This window comes from Erythrolamprus reginae, chromosome 2 (genome assembly GCF_031021105.1).
Source record: "Erythrolamprus reginae isolate rEryReg1 chromosome 2, rEryReg1.hap1, whole genome shotgun sequence".
NCBI classification, from domain to species: Eukaryota; Metazoa; Chordata; class Lepidosauria; order Squamata; family Dipsadidae; genus Erythrolamprus; species Erythrolamprus reginae.
The window spans coordinates 331,769,263-331,790,098 of NC_091951.1; the positions used below are offsets into that span (position 1 = coordinate 331,769,263).

Below are 20,836 nucleotides of genomic sequence, written 5' to 3' on the forward strand. Positions count from 1 at the left end.
CGGCTCTGCATCAGCTCGGAAGCAAAGCAAGCCAGGCCGGCTCTTCTCAGTATCCAGCTCTTGGTGAGTCCTTGGCTTCTGCTGGGGGTGCAGAAGCGGGCAGGGGGGGGGGCGGCAAAAAAACGCCCGGACAAGCACTTGCTGCGAGGCGGGCGGGGGAGGGGGCAAAAAAAAACGCCCGGACAAGCACTTGCTGCGAGAGGCGGGCGGGGGGGGGGGGCGGCAAAAAAAACGCCCGGACAAGCACTTGCTGCGAGGCGGGCGGGGGGGGAGGGGGCAAAAAAACGCCCGGACAAGCACTTGCTGCGAGGCGGGCGGGGGGGGGGGGTGGCAAAAAAAACGCCCGGACAAGCACTTGCTGCGAGAGGCGGGCGGGGGGGGCGGCAAAAAAACCGGGACACTTTCGCTGCGAGTGGCGGGAAAAAATAAGCAAGAAAAAATAAGCGGCTTTTCCGCTGCCTCCTAAAGCGGGGAAGTTCGCCAGGAGGCAGCAGAAAAGCCGCGCGTGTCTTTTAAAACATCGGAGCCGGCATGGGGAGGCTCTCAATCAACCCCCGAGTCCGGGTTCGGGGCTCGGGGGCTGATTAAAAGCCTCCCCATGCCGGCTCCGATGTTTTAAAACACACGCGCGGCTTTTCCGCTGCCTCCTAAAGCGGGGAAGTTCGCCAGGAGGCAGCAGAAAAGCCGCGCGTGTCTTTTAAAACATCGGAGCCGGCATGGGGAGGCTCTCAATCAACCCCCGAGTCCGGGTTCGGGGCCTGATTAAAAGCCTCCCCATGCCGGCTCCGATGTTTTAAAACACACGCGCGGCTTTTCCGCTGCCTCCTAAAGCGGGGAAGTTCGCCAGGAGGCAGCAGAAAAGCCGCGCGTGTCTTTTAAAACATCGGAGCCGGCATGGGGAGGCTCTCAATCAACCCCCGAGTCCGGGTTCGGGGCTCGGAGGCTGATTAAAAGCCTCCCCATGCCGGCTCCGATGTTTTAAAACACACACGCGGCTTTTCTGCTGCCTCCTGGCGAACTTCCCCGCTTTAGGAGGCAGCGGAAAAGCCGCGCGTGTGTTTTAAAACATCGGAGCCGGCATGGGGAGGCTCTCAATCAACCCCCGAGTCCGGGTTGGGGGCTCGGGGGCTGATTAAAAGCCTCCCCATGCCGGCTCCGATGTTTTAAAACACACGCGGGGCTTCTTTGCTGACTCCTGGCGAACTTCCCCGCTTCAGCCAACGTCTTTTCCCCTCAGCCCTCGGGCTTGCACGCATTAATCGCTTTTACATTGTTTCCTATGGGAAACAATGTTTCGACATACGAGCTGTTCGACGTGCGAGCCTCCTTCCGGAACCAATTAAACTCGTAAGTCGGGGTTCCACTGTATTGGATTATTTTGTATACTGTTTTATTATTGTTGTTAGCTGCCCCGAGTCTCCGGAGAGGGGCGGCATACAAATCCAATGAATAATAATAATAATAATGATAATAATAATGACAAACTATTTCTGAAAACTTAATAAGAAAACTGCAAGGACTTGTCCAGGTAGTTGTGAGAAATAAAGACTTATTTGAAGGCACCAAAAATAAAGGACAATTTATTTCCTTATTTAATTTATAGGTCACACCGATTTCAACCGAAAACTTGGATTGTTTGCAAAGTATACATAATGAGAATTAGGATTTCTACACTTTTTCCAGTTGTGTGTCCAAAAAACAGAGATGACATTTCTGTTTTTGTTTGGCTACGGTTAGTTGAGTCATCTGGACCAATGAATAATGGTAATTATTACCACAGCTAGTTTCAAAGAAAGTCAGCTTCCATCTGTAATTAGTGAAGCTGGCTTGTTTAGATTAATCGTAATTTTAGGTCTTTCTGCAGTTTATAGTTTCTCAAAAGCAAAAAAATGGATGCCTCTGAAGTTCCTCTCCTTGGCTAAGCTAGGTGGAACAAAACCAAAAATCTGTGATTTTAATGATTTCAGTAAAAACATTTTACCAAGGGAAGCCTGGATGTGGCCTTTTGCTGACACAGAATTTGCCTAACAAATTCAGGAACCAATTAGTGTATTTTGGAAGTTGAAGTCCACTGCTCCAGGGCAGTGTTTCCCAACCTTGTCCCCTGGAAGATGAGTGGACTTTGATATATGTTTATATCTTAAAGCTAATATGGGGACTTCCTTCAAGACCCCAAGGGGTGCACAGGAATTTAGAACATAAAGTACCAGGGATGGAAGGGATCTTGGATGTCTCCTAGTACAGGAGTAGGCAAAGCTGGCTCTTCTATGACTTGTGGACTTCAACTCCCAGAATTCCTGAGCCAATCATGCTAGCTCAGGAATTCTGGGAGTTGAAGTCCACATGTGATAGAAGAGCCAACTTTGCCTACCCCTGTCCTAGTACAACCTCCTGCTCAGGTAGGAAGCCTTACTCATACCATTCCAGACAGATGGCTGTCCAATCTTTTCTTATAAACCTCCATTGATGGAGCATCCACAACTTCTGGAGGCAAGCTGTTCCACTGATTAACTTTGTTCTCACTAATAGGAAATTTCTCCTTAGTTTTAGGTTGGCTCTCTCATTGACGATTATTTTGAACAGTTGTGGAACGAACGGACGTAAGCCAAGCACTACCTGTATATGTCTTGTGTGTTTTTTCTTTCAACTTTCTTCTTTTATAATTTGTACATTAAATATCTCAGAAATGAGAAAGGCTTAGCAGCTTGATTCTAAAAATAAATTCAACGTCATGACTTTTATCTCTGAATTGGCATGTTTTGGATTACAACATTAGCTTCTTATTTTCATAATATTTTTTCCAAGGCTAGAGTATAGTATGGTATGGTATGGTATGGTATGGTATGGTGTAGTGTAGTGTAGTATAGTGGAGTAGAGGAGAGGAGAGGAGGGGAGAGGGAGAGGAGAAGAGAAGTTGGAAGGGACCTTGGAGGTCTTCTAGTCCAACCCCGTGCTTAGGCAGGAAATCCTATACCAGTGATGGCGAACCTTTTTTTCCTCAGGTGCCGAAAGAGCATGGGCACGCACTATCGCACATGCACAAGTGCCCACACTCATAATTCAATGTCTGGGGAGAGGGAAAACAGCTTTCCCCACCTCCCAGAGACCCTCTGGAGGCTGGAAACAGCCTGTTTCCCAACTTCTGTTGGCCCCAGTAGGCTCATTTTTCGCTCTCCCCAGGCTCCAAAGGCTTCCTTGCAGCCGAGGGAGGGTAAAAATGCCTCCCCCTATCCCCTTAGAGGCTCTCTGGAAGCCAAAAATGCCCTCCCAGAGCCTCTAAAAATTAGTTGGCCGACACTCACATGCACGTTGGAGCTGAGCTAGGGCAACCGATCGCGTGCCACCTGTGGCACCCATGCCATAGGTTCGCCATCACTGATCCTTAGACAAATGGAAGTATGATCAAAAAGTTGGAATGATTGTGCCATTGAAGACTTGCCCTTTCTACATGTGACACAGGCATGCAAATAAGTTGGTGCTTCAATCCAGAAGTTACAGTAGCCATCTTGACCACCACCACCCCGGCAGAAATTTGGAAAATGATAGGCTCTCAGGAACTAAGATTTTCAACTTGATGCTGGGTTAAAATAAACCACAAAACCGTCCAGTTTTGCTTAAAACCTTCCACCCTTTCACTTACAGAATCACATATGTGATTCCCACAGTTATGAGTCTAATTGCCCCATAAGCATTTTTTTTTTAAAAAAAATTGAAATGGAAAGTTACATTTTATCCTGTAAAAAGCACTTTTCTACCCTCGGGAAAATAAAAGTGCTTTTAAAATATTTTCCCCAATGGTTAGAATACTATAAATTGACAGCAAGTTGCTCCAATGTCCAAATTCAATGACGATATAAATTTTTAACATTTAAGAAAAAAGATGTGGGGGGGGGATCATTTATTTGACATTTTTCATTTTCATATTGATTTTGTGTTGTAACAGTCCATGAGGAGAAGGATGGCCTATAAATCTAATAAGTAAATAAATAAATAAATAAATAAATAAATAAATAAATAAATAAATAAATAAATAAACAAACAAACAAACAAACAAACAAACAAGTACATCCACATGCTGCAGGCCTGTTTTGCCCCCGGTGGAATCTGATGATGAAGGCTCCTCTGACCAAGAAGACATGAGTGACAGGGAGGAGGAGAGTGTGGCAGACAGCTCAGAAGGAGATCAATTATCTAGCTCCTCCTTGGATTCAGAACAAGAGTTAATGATACAGCCACGCATGCGGAGAGCGATGCATAGGCAACAACAACTGAGAGATTATTATCAAAGAAAATGAGGCCACCTGTGGTTGGGTGGGGCTGTGGTGATTAGTGAGGCTGCTATAAATAGCAGCCTGTGGGTTTGGCCATTGTGGAGGATTATCTGATTGTTGTGTTTCATGACTGCTTTACTGACTTTGACTTTTCGTGTGCTGATTTTTCCCTGCTTTGAAACTAAACCAGAGCAAAGTGTGTTTCCCTTGGTGAAAGAAGAAGGACTGTGAATTGCCTTACAGCTGCAAGCTAAGTATCTCAGAACTGATAAGGGACTTATACAAATTACCAGTTTGTTTGGAGACGAGTGCTCTTTGCTATACCAAAAGAGGGCTTAATTTAAGTGAATTTCCATTATAAAGAACATTGTTTTGAATTTTCAAATGTGTGTGTGTCTGAAATTTGTACCTGTGAATTTTTGGGAGGAGTGTACCAGAGAGCCTGACAGAACAAATATTAATGAGCTACAGAAACAATGGGATAGACCAGAAATCTGTTTTTCACTGTCTTTATGCAGCCCAGCTCGATAAATATATTGCACAAATGCATGTTGGGGGGAAAAGCTACCTGGGAATCAGGCTTTAATCAATTCAGAGACAATCTATTGCCTTTGCTGCTTGCAGAAAAATGAATTTATTCTGAAATTAATTCTGACATTAATTAATTTCAGAATTAATGGAATTAATTCTGAAATGAAAAACAGTGCCTTTATGTACTTATTCAACTTCTATGCCGCCCAATCCCGAAGGATTGGATAACAACTAACTATACGTGATTTAATCTTGAAAACCAAGATTAAAACATAAGCTTCTATTTTAAGCATAATGGGAAATTCTTTATTTTAATAAAGTTATCAGGCTCACAAGCACCAAAGTCAATTGGGGACAAGAATGCAGTGCCTGGACAGGGTATTTAATTCTCAGTTTAATAAATCACCCAGCAGATAGAGTTGTTGTTTTTGGTTCGCTGCACTGGTGACACTTTTGCAATTTTTAGATGCTGCATTCCAGAAATGTTCATACAGATAATGCTAGTTCCAATGTATTTTTTGAATCACAAAAAAAAAATCATGCAAATAGATTTAACAGGATCTCACACTCTCTATGTGTCACAATGTGTCACTATGTCACAAAGGTGTTGGATCAAGGTGGTGCCGTGGATATTGCCTATCTGGACTTCAGCAAAGCCTTTGATACGGTTCCACATAAAGAGCTGATAGATAAATTAGTGAAGATTGGAATTAATCCCTGGATAGTTCAGTGGATTTCAAGCTGGCTGAAGCATAGACATCAGAGAGTTATTGTTAATGGCGAGTATTCTGAGCAGAGACAGGTTACAAGCGGTGTGCCACAAGGGTCTGTTCTGGGTCCTATTCTTTTTAATATGTTTGTGAGTGACATAGGAGAAGGTTTGGTAGGGAAGGTTTGCCTATTTGCTGATGCCTCTAAAGTGTGCAATAGGGTTGATATTCCTGGAGGGGTCTGTAATATGGTAAATGATTTAGCGTTACTAGATAAATGGTCAAAGCAATGGAAACTGCAGTTTAATGTTTCCAAATGTAAAATAATGCACTTGGGGAAAAGGAATCCTAAATCTGAGTATTGCATTGGCAGTTCTGTGATAGCAAAAACTTCAGAAGAGAAGGATTTAGGGGTAGTGATTTCTGACAGTCTTAAAATGGGTGAGCAGTGTGGTCGGGCGGTAGGAAAGGCAAGCAGGATGCTTGGCTGCATAGCTAGAGGTATAACAAGCAGGAAGAGGGAGATTGTGATCCCCTTATATAGAGCGCTGGTGAGACCACATTTGGAGTACTGTGTTCAGTTCTGGAGACCTCACCTACAAAAAGATATTGACAAAATTGAACGGGTCCAAAGACGGGCTACAAGAATGGTGGAAGGTCTTAAGTATAAAACGTATCAGGAAAAACTTAATGAACTCAATCTGTATAGTCTGGAAGACAGAAGGAAAAGGGGGGACATGATCGAAACATTTAAATATGTTAAATGGTTAAATAGGGTTCAGGAGGGAAGTGTTTTTAACAGGAAAGTGAACACAAGAACAAGGGGACACAATCTGAAGTTAGTTGGGGGAAAGATCAAAGGCAACATGAGAAAATATTATTTTACTGAAAGAGTAGTAGATCCTTGGAACAAACTTCCAGCAGACGTGGTTGGTAAATCCACAGTAACCGAATTTAAACATGCCTGGGATAAACATATATCCATTGTAAGATAAAATACAGGAAATAGTAAAAGGGCAGACTAGATGGACCTTGGGGTCTTTTTCTGCCGTCAGTCTTCTATGTTTCTATGTTTCTATCCATGAAATCAGATTCATTACAATAACTCCTGGGACTTTTATAAAAGCTGCAGAGACAGGAGTTGTTCTGCTAGGCCAGGGGTCAGAAACCAGCTCTGGAGCCACATGTGGCTCTTTCATCCCTCTGCTGCGGCTCACTGTCGCTAGACGGCACCACAATTTTCAGAAGAGCTTCCGGTTTTTAGCGGGGAGGAAGCAGGGTGTGCTAAGAGGAGACTCTATGCCAAGAGGTGGGTTTTCCGGTCAGCTCCACAATTTTTTTAAAAAAATATAATTTTATTGATTTTTATAAAATGATTACATAAAACAAACATGTAACAGTGCACAGTGCATGTGCCCATCACCTAACAGACAAAACACCCCCCTTCACCACCACCACCCATTACAAGGGGTTCAAAATTTTTCTGGTTTGTTTATCTGTATTTCCTTGGCTCTACCTTGCATTAGATATTACTAAAAGAGTGATTGCAGTTTATTTTTCACATTTACATCACAGATTCTACTTAACATATAACCTTTCACCTTATTCCATCGTACCATCAGCTTCTCCAATTTGTTTTCATCAAAATTGTTTAATCTTATTTCCATAATTTCAAAATGTATATGATCCACCATGTACCAGTACCAATTCTGTAATGTCCATTTTGTAGAGTCTTTCCAGCCCAATACCACTACTGCTTGAGCACTTTCCAATACTGCAGTTTTTATTTCCTTGAATTCTCCTAATTTTCTTTGTTTAATTAAAATCGCTATTTCTTTTGTAATTATCCAGTTGATATTTAACATTTTATTAATTTCATTCTGTACTTCCTTCCAAAATGTCTGAATTTCTACACACTCCCAGAACATATGCATAAAGATTCCCTTCTTTTGGCAACCATGCCAACAATTACCCTTCTCTTTCCCTTGGAAGTGTGCAAGTTGTGCCGGTGTGTAATACCATTTGTGTAAGATTTTCCTTCTCATCTCTTTAACTCTTGTATTTTTAATCTTATATATATTTTCTACTATTTCTTTCATTTCACTTTCATCTATTTGTAATTCATTTTGCCAGCATCTTGTCAAACTTTTTGTTACTTCCTCTTCCACCTGCAATAACATTCTATATATGTTACTGGCTTGGGCTTTTGTCTCATTAATCTTTTCTTTTATTATTTTTTCTAAACAATTTTCTTCTCGTAAAAAAGCTTCTTTATTCTCACTTTTATTTAAGTATTTACTTATTGCATTAATCTGCAGCCATTTCTGTTGACCAAGCCACCATTCCAACCGAGTTCTGCTAACTCTTCCGTCCTTCTCATATAATTGTTCAATTCTCATTATCCCTTTGCTATTTAATACTTTTATAATTCTACTTAAATTAACATCGTAACCTGTATTCAATACGTGTAACGTTGATAATTTGGAATTTCTAGTTCCACATTTTCCCTGTCATTTGGACCATATTTCTAAGCATGCTTTCAGAGGGTCGATTAAATTACTGATTTCTATTCTACTCCAATTTTTAAATAATAGCTCTTTATTATTTATATTATTAATTTCCTTTTCCAATTTCACCCACTTCTTTTCCCCCCATAACTGTAATTCCATTAATCTTTCTATTTGAAATGCTTCTCTATATAGTACTAAGCACGGGCTGCCCCCCCCTTTCTCGTGGGCAAACTGCCATTTTTTTCTTATTCTAGGCCTTTTGTTTCCTTCAATCCAAAAGTTTAATTTACTATCCCATTCTCTCAGTTTTGCCCCAGGGAAAGTGCCTGGTAAAACCTGAAATAAATACATCATTTTTGGTATTATCATCATTTTAAGGGCTCTGATCCTAGCAATTCTCCCCAACCCTTTTCCCCTCCAATTTTTTATCTGCTTCTGAATTCTCTTCCATATTAAATTATAGTTGGCTGTTGCAATTTTAATCGGATTCTTAAACAACCAAATTCCTAAATATTTCATTTTTTTACATCCTAGTTTCAATCCTCATACTTTTTGTATCTCAATTTGCTCTTTAGGGCCTATATTTAAACAAATTATCTCCGATTTCTCTATATTAACCATAAGTCCCGATTGATCTTTAAATTCCTGGAGCAAGGTCATTATTCTTTTCATCATTTCAATTGGGGTTTCAGACATCACTATAGCATCATCTGCAAAGAGATTTAATTTCAATTCGAGTTTCCCTAGTTGATAACCTCTCCATTCCTTATCATTTCTAATTTTATTTGCTAAAACCTCAATTGCCAATGCGAATAACATTGAGGATAATGGACAACCCTGCTTAGTTCCATTCTGAATTTTAATCGTCTCTGTTCTGTTGCCATTTACTCTAACATGAGCTATATTGTCCTTATAAATTGTTTCTATAATTCTACAGAATGAATCTCCCATATTTAAATATTTACATAATTGAAACAGGTAATCATGGTTAACTTTATCAAAGGCTTTGTACACATCTAACTTTAAAATACCTAATTTTCTTTTGGTATTGGTAGCATGGTGTATAACATTAACCACGTTTCTAATTGGTTCATAAATCTTTCTTCCTTTAACAAATCCATATTGGTCTTCTCCAATTACCTTTGGTAAGATATTCTCTACCCTATTTGCCAATATTTTCATAAATATTTTGTAATCCTGATTAAGTAAGCTGATAGGGCGATAGGAACTTGGGTCCATTAAATCACGATCCGGCTTTGGGATAGTTATAATTTCTGAGATTTTCCACGACTGTGGAGTTTCAAAAGTCTCAATTACATTATTAAACAATTTTTCCAAATACGGTAATAATACATTCTTATAAGTCTTATAATATTCACCAGTAAAACCATCTGGGCCTGGGGCTTTAGCAGGTTTCAACCCTTTAATAACTCTAGATATCTCATCATTTGTTATTTTTGCATTTAAATTTTGTTTATCTTCTTCCGTTAATTTCTCATTAACCTCTATAGTTTGCAATGTAATATGTTCTTTTTTATATAAATTCCCATAAAAATCACTCATTATTTTTTCCATTTCTGCATTACTACGTTTTATTGAACCTTCTTTATCCTTTAAAGCAGAGATATGGGATTTCTCTTTTCTTTTTTTCAAATAATGTACCATTTGTTTCATTGATTTGTTCCCCCATGGTCAGCTCCACAATTGATAGGGCTTTCGGTTAGGACTGGTAGAGGAAAAAGGACGCTGTGTTAGGAGAAGGATCTATGGTGGGGGAACCAGTTCCAGAATTGAGTGGGGATGGGCGCTTCCAGTTAGGACCTTTGTGGCTCTTTGAGTGTTTAAGGTTGATGACCCCTGTGCTGAGAAATGATACCACGCAAAGTAGATTAGTGTTTCCTACTATAACCTTTTAATTGTTATCTGAATTTTTATTGTGGCTTATTACCTTTGTTTTATTATTTTAAACCAACAGGGGTCATAACATTTTAGATGGATGGATGGATGGATGGATGGAGGAAGGAAGGAAGGAAGGAAGGAAGGAAGGAAGAAAGAAAGAAAGAAAGAAAGAATTCTTTATTGACCAAGTTGTATTGGACACAAGGGATTTGTTTTGGTACATATAATTTGTCTTTCGTGACATATAAATGAGAAAAATAAATAAATTTACTACCTTTGACTTTTGGAGGGATCATAGTACACTTTTGCTAATCCATTTCCTGTTCCAACCATGATTTGGTTCAGCTTAGGATGCCAGAGACACCGAACGACACTCTGTAAAGTGAGATGACAATGGAAATCAACAGAAGATCTGGACACACAACTTTTCAATACAACAGACCTGGGTATTCTTCAGCCCATAACCTGTCTGGCCTGTATTGGTGGCAGGCAATGGCAAGGCAGCATCAGCAGCAGTCTCAGTTTCCCATGCGGACCCTTGGGAAAGTCAACTGCCCAGCCTTACAATAAAAACGTATCACAGCTGAAGTCTCCTTAATCTCTAGTTGGCATTATTTCCACGAGGAAATGATTACAACAAAGGATTCTCACTTCCACACCACACTAATGAATATCAACATAGAAACATAGAAGACTGATGGCAGAAAAAGACCTCATGGTCCAACTAGTCTGCCCTTATACTATTTCCTGTATTTTATCTTACAATGGATATATGTTTACCCCAGGCATGTTTAAATTCAGTTACTGTGGATTTACCAACCATGTCTGGTTTGTTGGAGGTTTGTTCCAAGGATCTACTACTCTTTCAGTAAAATAATATTTTCTCACGTTGCTTTTGATCTTTCCCCCAACTAACTTCAGATTGTGTCCCCTAGTTCTTGTGTTCACTTTCCTATTAAAAACACTTCCCTCCTGAACCTTATTTAACCCTTTAACTCACTATTTATTAACTAATTGCTTTTTAAAAGCAACTGCCAGTATTTTGAAGAGATAGAAACAGAAACATAGAAGATTGGCTGCAGAAAAAGACCTCATGGTCCATCTAGTCTGCCCTATTTCCTGTATTTTATCTTACAATGGATCTATGTTTATCCCAGGCATGTTTAAATTCAGTTACTGTGGATTTACCAACCACGTCTGCTGGAAGTTTGTTCCAAGCATCTACTACTCTTTCAGTAAAATAATATTTTCCCCCGACCCCTTTTTGATCTTTCCCCCAATTAACAAGCTGTGATACATTTCAACTAGATATTTTCTCCAGTATGCAAGGAGGATTAGTCTGTAAAAGTAGGGTAAGTCCTTCAAATAGTCTAGTCCAGAACAGTTTAGGACCTTAATAACAAAATGGCCACCACATGAAAATGCCTTCAGCATTTTGCCTTCAGCAAATACCACAGGGAAATCTGGACATAATGATTTGCACATACCCTATTTTTTCAAACTATAAGATACACCGTGGTATGAGACACACCAAGATTTCAAAGAGGTAAGTGAGTAAAAAAAGGTTTTGTCCTCCCCAGATCCCAAAGGTACTCTGCAAGTCTTGTTTGCCGCAAACACAGGGGCGTTTTGCTGTCCCCAGCCCTCAGGAACCCTTTGCAGGCCTTCTAAACCAGTGTTTCCCAACCTTGGCAACTTGAAGATATTTTGACTTCAACTCCCAGAATTCTCCAGCCAGTGAATGCTGCCTGGGGAATTCTGGGAGTTGAAGTCCAGATATCTTCAAGTTGCCAAGGTTGGGAAACACTGTTCTAAACCCTCTGCACAAACCCTCTGTTTTTCACCTGTTTTCACCTGTGGGTCTGGGAGTCTGCAAAGCGCTCCTGGAGGCTGAGGGAAGGCAAAAACGCTGTTATTGCAAAAAATAAAGACCCCTTTTTGACCTTTTTAAAAAAAAATTTAAAAGGGGTGTGTGTAGAGGGTTTGGGAAGTCTGCAGAGTGCTCCTGGGGAAAGGGATTTAGTCCTAACTTAGATGCAAAGCCAATTAGGTGACCTTGGCCAGTCCCTCACTCTCAGCCCTAGGAAAGAAGCAACAACAAGGCTCTTCTGAAATCTTGCCCGGGAAAATGTAAATGTAGGAACTCGGAGAGGGGCGGCATACAAATCTAAATAATAATAATAATAATAATAATAATAATAATAATAATAATAATAATAATAGAAAAATCAACAGACAATCCAAAGTGCAGACTCTGTAAAAAAACAGATGAAACAATCAATCACATACTCAGCTGCTGCAAAAAGATCGCACAGACTGACTACAAGCATAGACATGATGCTGTGGCACAGATGATCCACTGGAACCTGTACCGGAACTACCATTTACCAGTGGCAAAGAACTGGTGGGATCATAAGCCCGAAAAAGTGGCCGAAAATGAACAAGCAAAACTACTGTGGGACTTCCGACTTCAGACTGACTGAATTCTGAAGCTTAACACACCAGACAGTGTGATCGTGGAGAAAAAGAATGTATGGATCATCGACATCGCAATCCCAGGGGACAGCAGAATTGAGGAAAAGCAGCTAGAGAAATTAGTGAAATACAAAAATCTAAAAATCGAGCTGCAATGACTCTGGCATAAACCAGTGGTACTTGGCATGCTGGGGGCAGTGCCAAAGGATCTCAGCGGACATTTGAAAACCATCGGAATTGACAAAATCTCCATCTGTCAATTGCAAAAGGCTGCTTTACTGGGATCGGCAAACATAATTCGCCGCTACATCACGCAGTCCTAGGTGCTTGGGAAGCATCTGACTGGTGATGAAATACGAAATCCAGCCTAGTGACCTTGTTTGCTGTGTTGTACTGACATAATAATAATAATAATAATAATAATAATAATAATAATAATAATAATAATAATAAAATAGTCACCAGGAATCAAACAATTACTTGAAGTATCCCACTCACCAAAAAGTATTCAACAATAGATTTGGTAAATAGGTGTAAGATTGGTACTTCTATATCAGTGATGACCAACCTATGGTACGGCCGGCCCGCGAGCCGTTGCCCTAGCTCAGCTCCAGAATGCGTGTGTGTGCTGGTCAGCAGATTGTCATCTCACTCAGAGGATCTGTGAGGGCATTTCCAGCCTCCAGGGGGGCTTCGGGGGGATGGGGGAGGGCGTTTTTGTCCTTCCCAGGCTCCAGGGAAGCCTCTGGAGCGAGGTGAGGGTGAAAAATGGGCCTACTGGGCCCACCAGAAGGCATTTTCGACTTCCCCAGGCACTGAATTATGGGTGTGGGCAATCGCACAAACACATGTGCTTTTGGAACCAGAGGGAAAAAAGGTTCGCCACAACTTTTCAATATCATGTAAAAATGGGGAAAATTGTAACCTATACCCGTGATGGCGAAACTATGGCAAGCGTGCCACAGGTGGCACACAAAGCCATACTGGAGGGCATGCAAGACTTTGCCATGTTTCAACTCCAGCGCGCCCGCTGATTTTTGGCCTTGGTAAAGGCCATTTCGTCCTGCGGACGCTTCAGAAAAGCTTCCCTGACATCCCGGAGACAAAAAAAAAACACCCAATAGACAAACTGGAAGTTCAGAAAAACACCCTTCTGGTTTGCCATTGTGCTGTTTTTCCCACTTCAGAGAAACTTCCTGAAGCCCCAAAGTGAAAAAACCCCAGCAAAAATGGCAAACCGGAAGTGTGTTTTCCGAACTTCTGGTTTGCCATTGTGCTGTTTTTTGCACTCCAGAGGGTTCAGGGAAGCTTCCTGAAGCCCCAGAGTGCAAAAAAACAGCACAATGGCAAACCAGAAGTGCCTTTTTTTGAACTTCCAGTTTGTCCATGGGGGGATTTTTTTCACCTACCAGGCTTCAGAAATACAGTAACTGTGCACATGCTCAGGGGGCATTGTGGGGGAGGATTGCATATATGGGGCGGGGGAGGGAAGGGGTGTGGCCATGTGCACGCATATTATTTATTTATTTATTGTTTATTTATTTATTGGATTTGTATGCCGCCCTGCTCCGTAGACTCAGGGCGGCTAACAGTAATAAAAAACATCATGTAAATCCAATACTAAAAACAACTAAAAAAACCCTTATTATAAAACTAAACATCCATACAAAAAACATACCATGGATAAATTGTAAAGGCCTAGGGGGAAAGAATATCTCAGTTCCCCCATGCCGGACGGCAGAGGTGGGTTTTAAGGAGCTTACGAAAGGCAAGGAGGGTGGAGGCAATTCTAATCTCCAGGGGGAGTTAATTCCAGAGGGCCGGGGCCGCCACAGAGAAGGTTTTTCCCTTGGACCCCGCCAAGCGACATTGTTTTGTTGATGGGACTCAGAAAAGGCCCACTCTGTGAGACCTAACCGGTCGCTGGGATTTGTGCGGCAGAAGGTGGTCTCGTAGATACCCTGGTCCGGTGCCATGAAGGGAGGTGATGACCAACACTTTGAATTGTGACCGGAAACTGATCGGCAACCAATGCAGACTGCGGAGTGTTGGTGTTACATGGGCATTTTTGGGAAAGCCCATGATAGCTCTCGCAGCTGCATTCTGCACGATCTGAAGTTTCCGAACACTTTTCAAAGGTAGCCCCATGTAGAGAGCATTACAGTAGTCGAACCTCGAGGTGATGAGGGCATGAGTGAATGTGAACAGTGACTCCTGGTCCAAATAGGGCCGCAACTGGTGTACCAGGCGAACCTGGGCAAACGCCCCCCTCGCCACAGCTGAAAGATGTTTCTCTAATGTGAGCTGTGGATCGAGGAGGATGCCCAAGTTGCGGACCCTCTCCGAGGGGGTCAATAATTCCCCCCCCCAGGGTGATGGACGGACAGATGGAATTGTCCCTGGGAGGCAAAATCCACAGCCACTCCGTCTTATCAGGGTTGAGTTTGAGTCTGTTGACACCCATCCAGGCCACCCCCACCCCCTCCTTTTGGCGTGCAAACCAAACAAGGTTTGCCCTCACTGACCTATACAGTGGTACCTTAGTACTCATCATTAATTGATTCTGGGAGGTGTGATGACTACCAAGGAAGATGAGTACCAAACTCATTTTTCCCTAAGGAATAATATAGTGAGTCACAAGGCAGCCGACACTGACAGGTTCTAACTTGTGTATTGAATACCAAACAAACGATGAGTATTGGGACAAAATATCAGTTATTTGATGAGTCTCAAAGAAATGAGTACCAACTACCCCTTATACGTCATCAATATTGCTTAATTCAGGATTTTCAATTAAATATCCAAATAAAAGACACTAACAGATGCTACTAACAAAGCTACTTATTTTCTGGATTTTAAAAAAAATCCAAACTGTCATACTTTTCCTTGAGCTGGGCTTTTATTTATGTCTTTTTGTAAGGATGAATTAAATGCTTTGCTTTTTTCGTTTTTATATTTTACAACAAAGCTTCAAATGAGACAGCTGTTGCTTATATTTCAACTGCACCCAAGAGACAATTAATTGAGTCAGAGTTGTTGCAAGTGCTATAATTATTATAAGATTCGAAACACGTCTTCAATCAGATTTTGCTTCTTGCCCAAAGTCAACATACAGAAGCAATTTTGTGCATTTTGTTTTTACAAATCAGCACAAAATGTTGAGCTAACCCCTTGGCCCTGCTGTTTAAGTTTGAACTTGAAAATTCTCGTCTTTGACAAAAGGATTTATAAAAAAACATCATTGAAATTTAAGATAAAATGTAAAACTTGGTAACTTTAAAAATGCAAATTTCTTTAAAAGCCTTTCACCATTACCTTTAGAAAGTGTAAAAGATGATTCTTACATTTGAGAATAAGTTTGCAATCTAAGATAATTTGTGAGTGCTGGTGAGACCACATTTGGAATACTGTGTTCAGTTCTGGAGACCTCACCTACAAAAAGATATTGACAAAGTTGAACGGGTCCAAAGACGGGCTACAAGAATGGTGGAAGCCCTTAAGCATAAAACGTATCAGGAAAGACTTAATGAACTCAATCTCTATAGTCTGGACTCTGGAGGACAGAAGGAAAAGGGGGGACATGATCAAAACATTTAAATATGTTAAAGGGTTAAATAAGATCCAGGAGGGAAGTGTTTTTAATAGGAAAGTGAACACAAGAAGAAGGGGACACAATCTGAAGTTAGTTGGGGGAAAGATCAAAAGCAACGTGAGAAAATATTATTTTACTGAAAGAGTAGTAGATCCTTGGAACAAACGTCCAGCAGGCAGACGTGGTTGGTAAATCCGCAGTAACTGAATTTAAACATGCCTGGGATAAACATATATCCACTGTAAGATAAAATACAGAAAATAGTATAAGGGCAGACTAGTTGGATCATGAGGTCTTTTTCTGCCGTCAGTCTTCTATGTTTCTATAATTGATTATGGATTATCAACTTGGTGTGAACCAGCTACACAGACTTTCTCAAAGGCTCTTCAGATCTCCTAGTAAGATACCCACCACCACAGTAATTAGATCCATTCAGCTTACTTCTAGCAATTCTATCCTTCCACATTTCCCAGCATTATGGACTTTATATAAAGGAGCTAGTTCTTCACATAATAAATCCAAACTTTTATCATCTAAACCTGCAAATGTCTTCCTCAAGTGAGGATTCTGGATTGATTTGTTATGCAATTTATTTATTTATTTTTCTTGATTTTTCTCCCAAGATTCTTTTCCTACACAGTTCAAAAGCATAAATAGTCCTTCTGTCTTTCTTCTTCAAATTCCATAACGCATGCAAAATGCAGAACTTGGTAGGCAAAGGCAGGTCACAGCACCTGGAAATATTTTCCAAAACTGTCATGTATACCCTAAGAAGTACTAGTCTTCAGGGTATTTCTTGACTCTACTTGCAGGAACAATGAGTCCAGGAAAAACTACAAGAATGAGTAAACAGCCAATGCCTTTTGGGGGTGAGAGGCCCTGCCCAAAGTATCTACTAGGATTGGAGCTATTAGCATGTCATGCTGTCTCTTGATGAAAAACTACCCTGCTTTGACAGAAATTAAAACTTGTTTCACCCCATATCCTCCAAGCACCAATTCAGAACTTCTATCAGTGGTTCTCAACCTTTCTAATGCTGCAACCCCTTTATACAGTTCCTCATGTTGTGGTGACCCCCAACCATAGGTCTAGTACCAATTCTCCCAACAGAGCTTTAAGCTGACTGGCAGGAAGGTCAGAGGACATCCCCATTGTAAACATCTCATTGGTCAGATTGTAAAAATATGTTCCAAGGCGCCGAGTCTGCGGAGAGGGGCGGCATACAAATCTAATAGATAGATAGATAGATAGATAGATAGATAGATAGATAGATAGATAGATAGATAGATAGATAGATAGATAGATAGACAGACAGACAGACAGACAGACAAACAAACAAACAAACAAACTTTAGTTCCTAACACCATGGAAAATTTGTCTTTTCCCATGGTCTTAGGCGACCCCTGTGAAATGGTAATTTGACCCCCAAAGGGGTCCCGACCCCCAGGTTGAGAACCACAGTTTATGGCATATCTGGCATAGCCTGAAGTTGTAATGTAAACTTGAGCAACATTAATGTACTGATAACATGTCATCCCAAACTGATGGATGGAACACTGAGTCTTGAGGAAACTCCCAATGGAGCAAAGACTCAGATGTTTCTAACCACCACCATCTGAATAGGTAACGGAAAAACCACTATAAAATAAAGCTGTTGACCACTCAACTCTTGTAGGTACATTGGCAGGATTCTGTTGTCAATGGTATTGAATGCTGCCGAAAAATTTAATAAATACAAAAGGGACCCAACAAACCATCTAGGTATCAGCATCACCCAAAAGCATGACCAGTGTTGTATCTGTCCCATGGCCAAGCTTGAATTTCATATTGTGTTTTTTTCCCCCTAAGGCCCTCTATAGCTGATTCCCCATTATTTTCTCAACAACTTTCCCCAAGAATGACATTTGAAGACTGGATAAAAATTTTCAAGACAGGTAGCTTAATATCTTCCATAAATACATTGTTATCCCCCAGAACCACCTGCTCACCTAGCCACATCAAGACATATATTTTTGATATATTTCTCTCTTGAGATTCAAAGATATATCAAGTCTGCTGGTGGCAGAGGTTAAGCCACAAAATTTCCACTTCCTCAGGCTCCATAAGCTCAACAAAATGAATCACAGTGTCTAAAAGATGCCAAAGCTCTAAACTGATAAGAACATCCTTATCTTAAAATAACTTGCAAACTCATTTAGACAGAGATGCAAGTTGGGAATCTTTGCATACAATAAGCAGGCTATAGGATGCTTCACCACTCTTATCAGCACAATGTAGGTTTGCACATAAGTATTGCCAGTTACTTCTTAAAAACAGATCAACTGAAGGAATTGATTTGCAAGTCTGTTAGCAACAGAAAATGATACTAGCCCTAATTGGAAAATAACTTATTTATAATAAGGATCAAACCAAGCTGACACATTCAGAAGATAATCAGAAGTGCAGAAAAAACAATTGCTATCAACCTGCCTTCCATTGAGAACCTGTATACTGCATGAGTCAAAAAGAGGGCAGGGAAAATATTTAGACCTCACCTACAAAAAGATATTGACAAAATTGAAGGGGTCCAAAGACGGGCTACAAGAATGGTGGAAGGTCTTAAGCATAAAACATATCAGGAAAGACTTAATGAATTCAATCTGTATAGTCTGGAGGACAGAAGGAAAAGGGGGGACATGACTGAAACATTTAAATATGTTAAAGGGTTAAATAAGGTCCAGGAGGGAAGTGTTTTTAATAGGAAAGTGAACACAAGAAGAAGGGGACACAATCTGAGGTTAGTTGGGGGAAAGATCAAAAGCAACATGAGAAAATATTATTTTACTGAAAGAGTAGTAGATCCTTGGAACAAACTTCCAACAGACGTGGTTGGTAAATCCACAGTAACTGAATTTAAACATGCCTGGGATAAATATATATCCATCCTAAGATAAAATACAGAAAATAGTATAAGGGCAGATTAGATGGACCATGAGGTCTTTTTCTGCAGTCAGACTTCTATGTTTCTATGTTTCTAGACACCTCACATCCCAGACACAAACTGCTTCAACTCCTACCCTCAAAACAACACTATAAAGCACAACTAGACAAAAGAACAGTTTTTTCCCAAATGCCATCACTCTACTAAACAAATTATTCTCTCAACAGTCAAACTATTTACTAAGTCTGCATTATTATTATTATTATTATTATTATTATTATTATTAATTAGATTTGTATGCCACCCCTCTCTGAAGACTCGGGGCGGCTCACAACAATAGTAAAAACAATGTCAAAGAACAAATCTAATATTAAAAAGAAACACATATAAAACCCCTCATTTAAAACCAAACAACACATACATACCAATCATAAAATATAAAAGCCTAGGGAGTTCCCCCATGCCTGGCGATATAGGTGGGTCTTGAGTAATTTACGAAAGACAAGGAGAGTGGGAGCAGTTCTGATATCTGGGGGACTTGATTCCAGAGGGCCAGGGCTGCCAGAGAAGGCTCTTCCCCTGGGGCCCGCCAAATGACACTGTTTTGTCGACGGGACCCGGAGAAGGCCAACTCTGTGGGACCTTATTGGCCGCTGGGATTCGTGCGGTAGCAGGCAGTTCCGGAGATACTCTTATTAATCTTCTCATTGTTCCCATCACCCATCTCCTCCCACAAATAACTGCATGGCTTTCACTTTGTTATTTGTATTCTTATAATTTATATTGACTGGTTCCTAATATGATTGGATTGCTTATTTGTACCTGGATTATCATTAAGGGTTGTACCTTATGATTCTTGACAAACTTATCTTTTCTTTTATGTACACTGAGAGCATATGCACCAAGACAAATTCCTGGTATGTCCAACAATGCTTGGCCAATAAAAATTATATTCTATTCTGTTCTAAATGTGCCTTCCTTTTTGTGTTAGAAGTAAAATTGTGTTATTTTACTTCTAAAAGCTGTAGAAAGCTATGAGAAAAACAGCAGTCAACACTGCTGTTTAATGCAGAAAAAGGGAAATAGCTTTTCCCTCTGCAACACAATAAAACTGCACCAGCATGTAGATTATTTTGTACTTGGGGGAAAAAATGTCATTGGAGACAGTCACGCACATTCAAAGAGCATCCTTCCAAAAAAGGCTGGCGTAAATTTACTCCTAAATGCTTTGCACAAGCCTAAGAGCAAAACCATTTATTTTTATTTTTCACATGTATTGGCTTCCCCTTCTGATTTTAGTTCCACATTAGAAAATAAACTGGCAAGTAATAGTTTGTGATTACCCTGGAAATCCAATTTAAATTAATTTAATGCTAAATTATAGGGGAAAAGCAACGTATATATTTGGCATTTGGAGAGTTGATAGAAGAAATGAAAAGATGGGGAAAGAAAAATCTGGGTAGATAGAAAAGATTAAGCAATAGGCAAAAAATGGTTTGTGCTAGTATTTCAACTCAAACTGCCCAAGGAACTGTTGATACAGTTCTACAGAGGAATCATCGAGTCTGTCATCTGCACCTCTATAACTGTCTGGTTTGGTGCTGCAACCCAACAAGACCGACACAGACTTCAGAGGATAATCAGAACTGCAGAAGAAACAATTGCTGCCAATCTGCCTTCCATTGAGGACCTGTATACTGCACGGGTCAAAAAGAGGGCGGGAAAAATATTTACTGACCCCTCACATCCTGGACACAAACTGTTTCAACTCCTACCCTCAAAACATCGCTACAGAGCACTGCACACCAAGACAACTAGACACAAGAACAGTTTTTTCCCGAACGTCATCACTCTAGTAAACAACACTGTCAGACTTTTTTTACTAAATCTGCACTTCTACTAGTTTTTCTCATCATTCCTATCATCAT

General features: G+C 40.5%; 1 protein-coding gene across 1 annotated transcript in view; it reads right to left on the reverse strand.

The window, feature by feature from the left end:
* WDR70 (WD repeat domain 70) overlaps positions 1 to 20,836 on the reverse strand; it is a 181,926-nt gene that overhangs the window by 11,750 nt on the left and 149,340 nt on the right. The window contains exon 14 of the mRNA XM_070743427.1: positions 10,196 to 10,296. Coding sequence (XP_070599528.1) covers positions 10,196 to 10,296 — 101 coding nt within the window. The remainder of the gene's footprint in view (positions 1 to 10,195; positions 10,297 to 20,836) is intronic.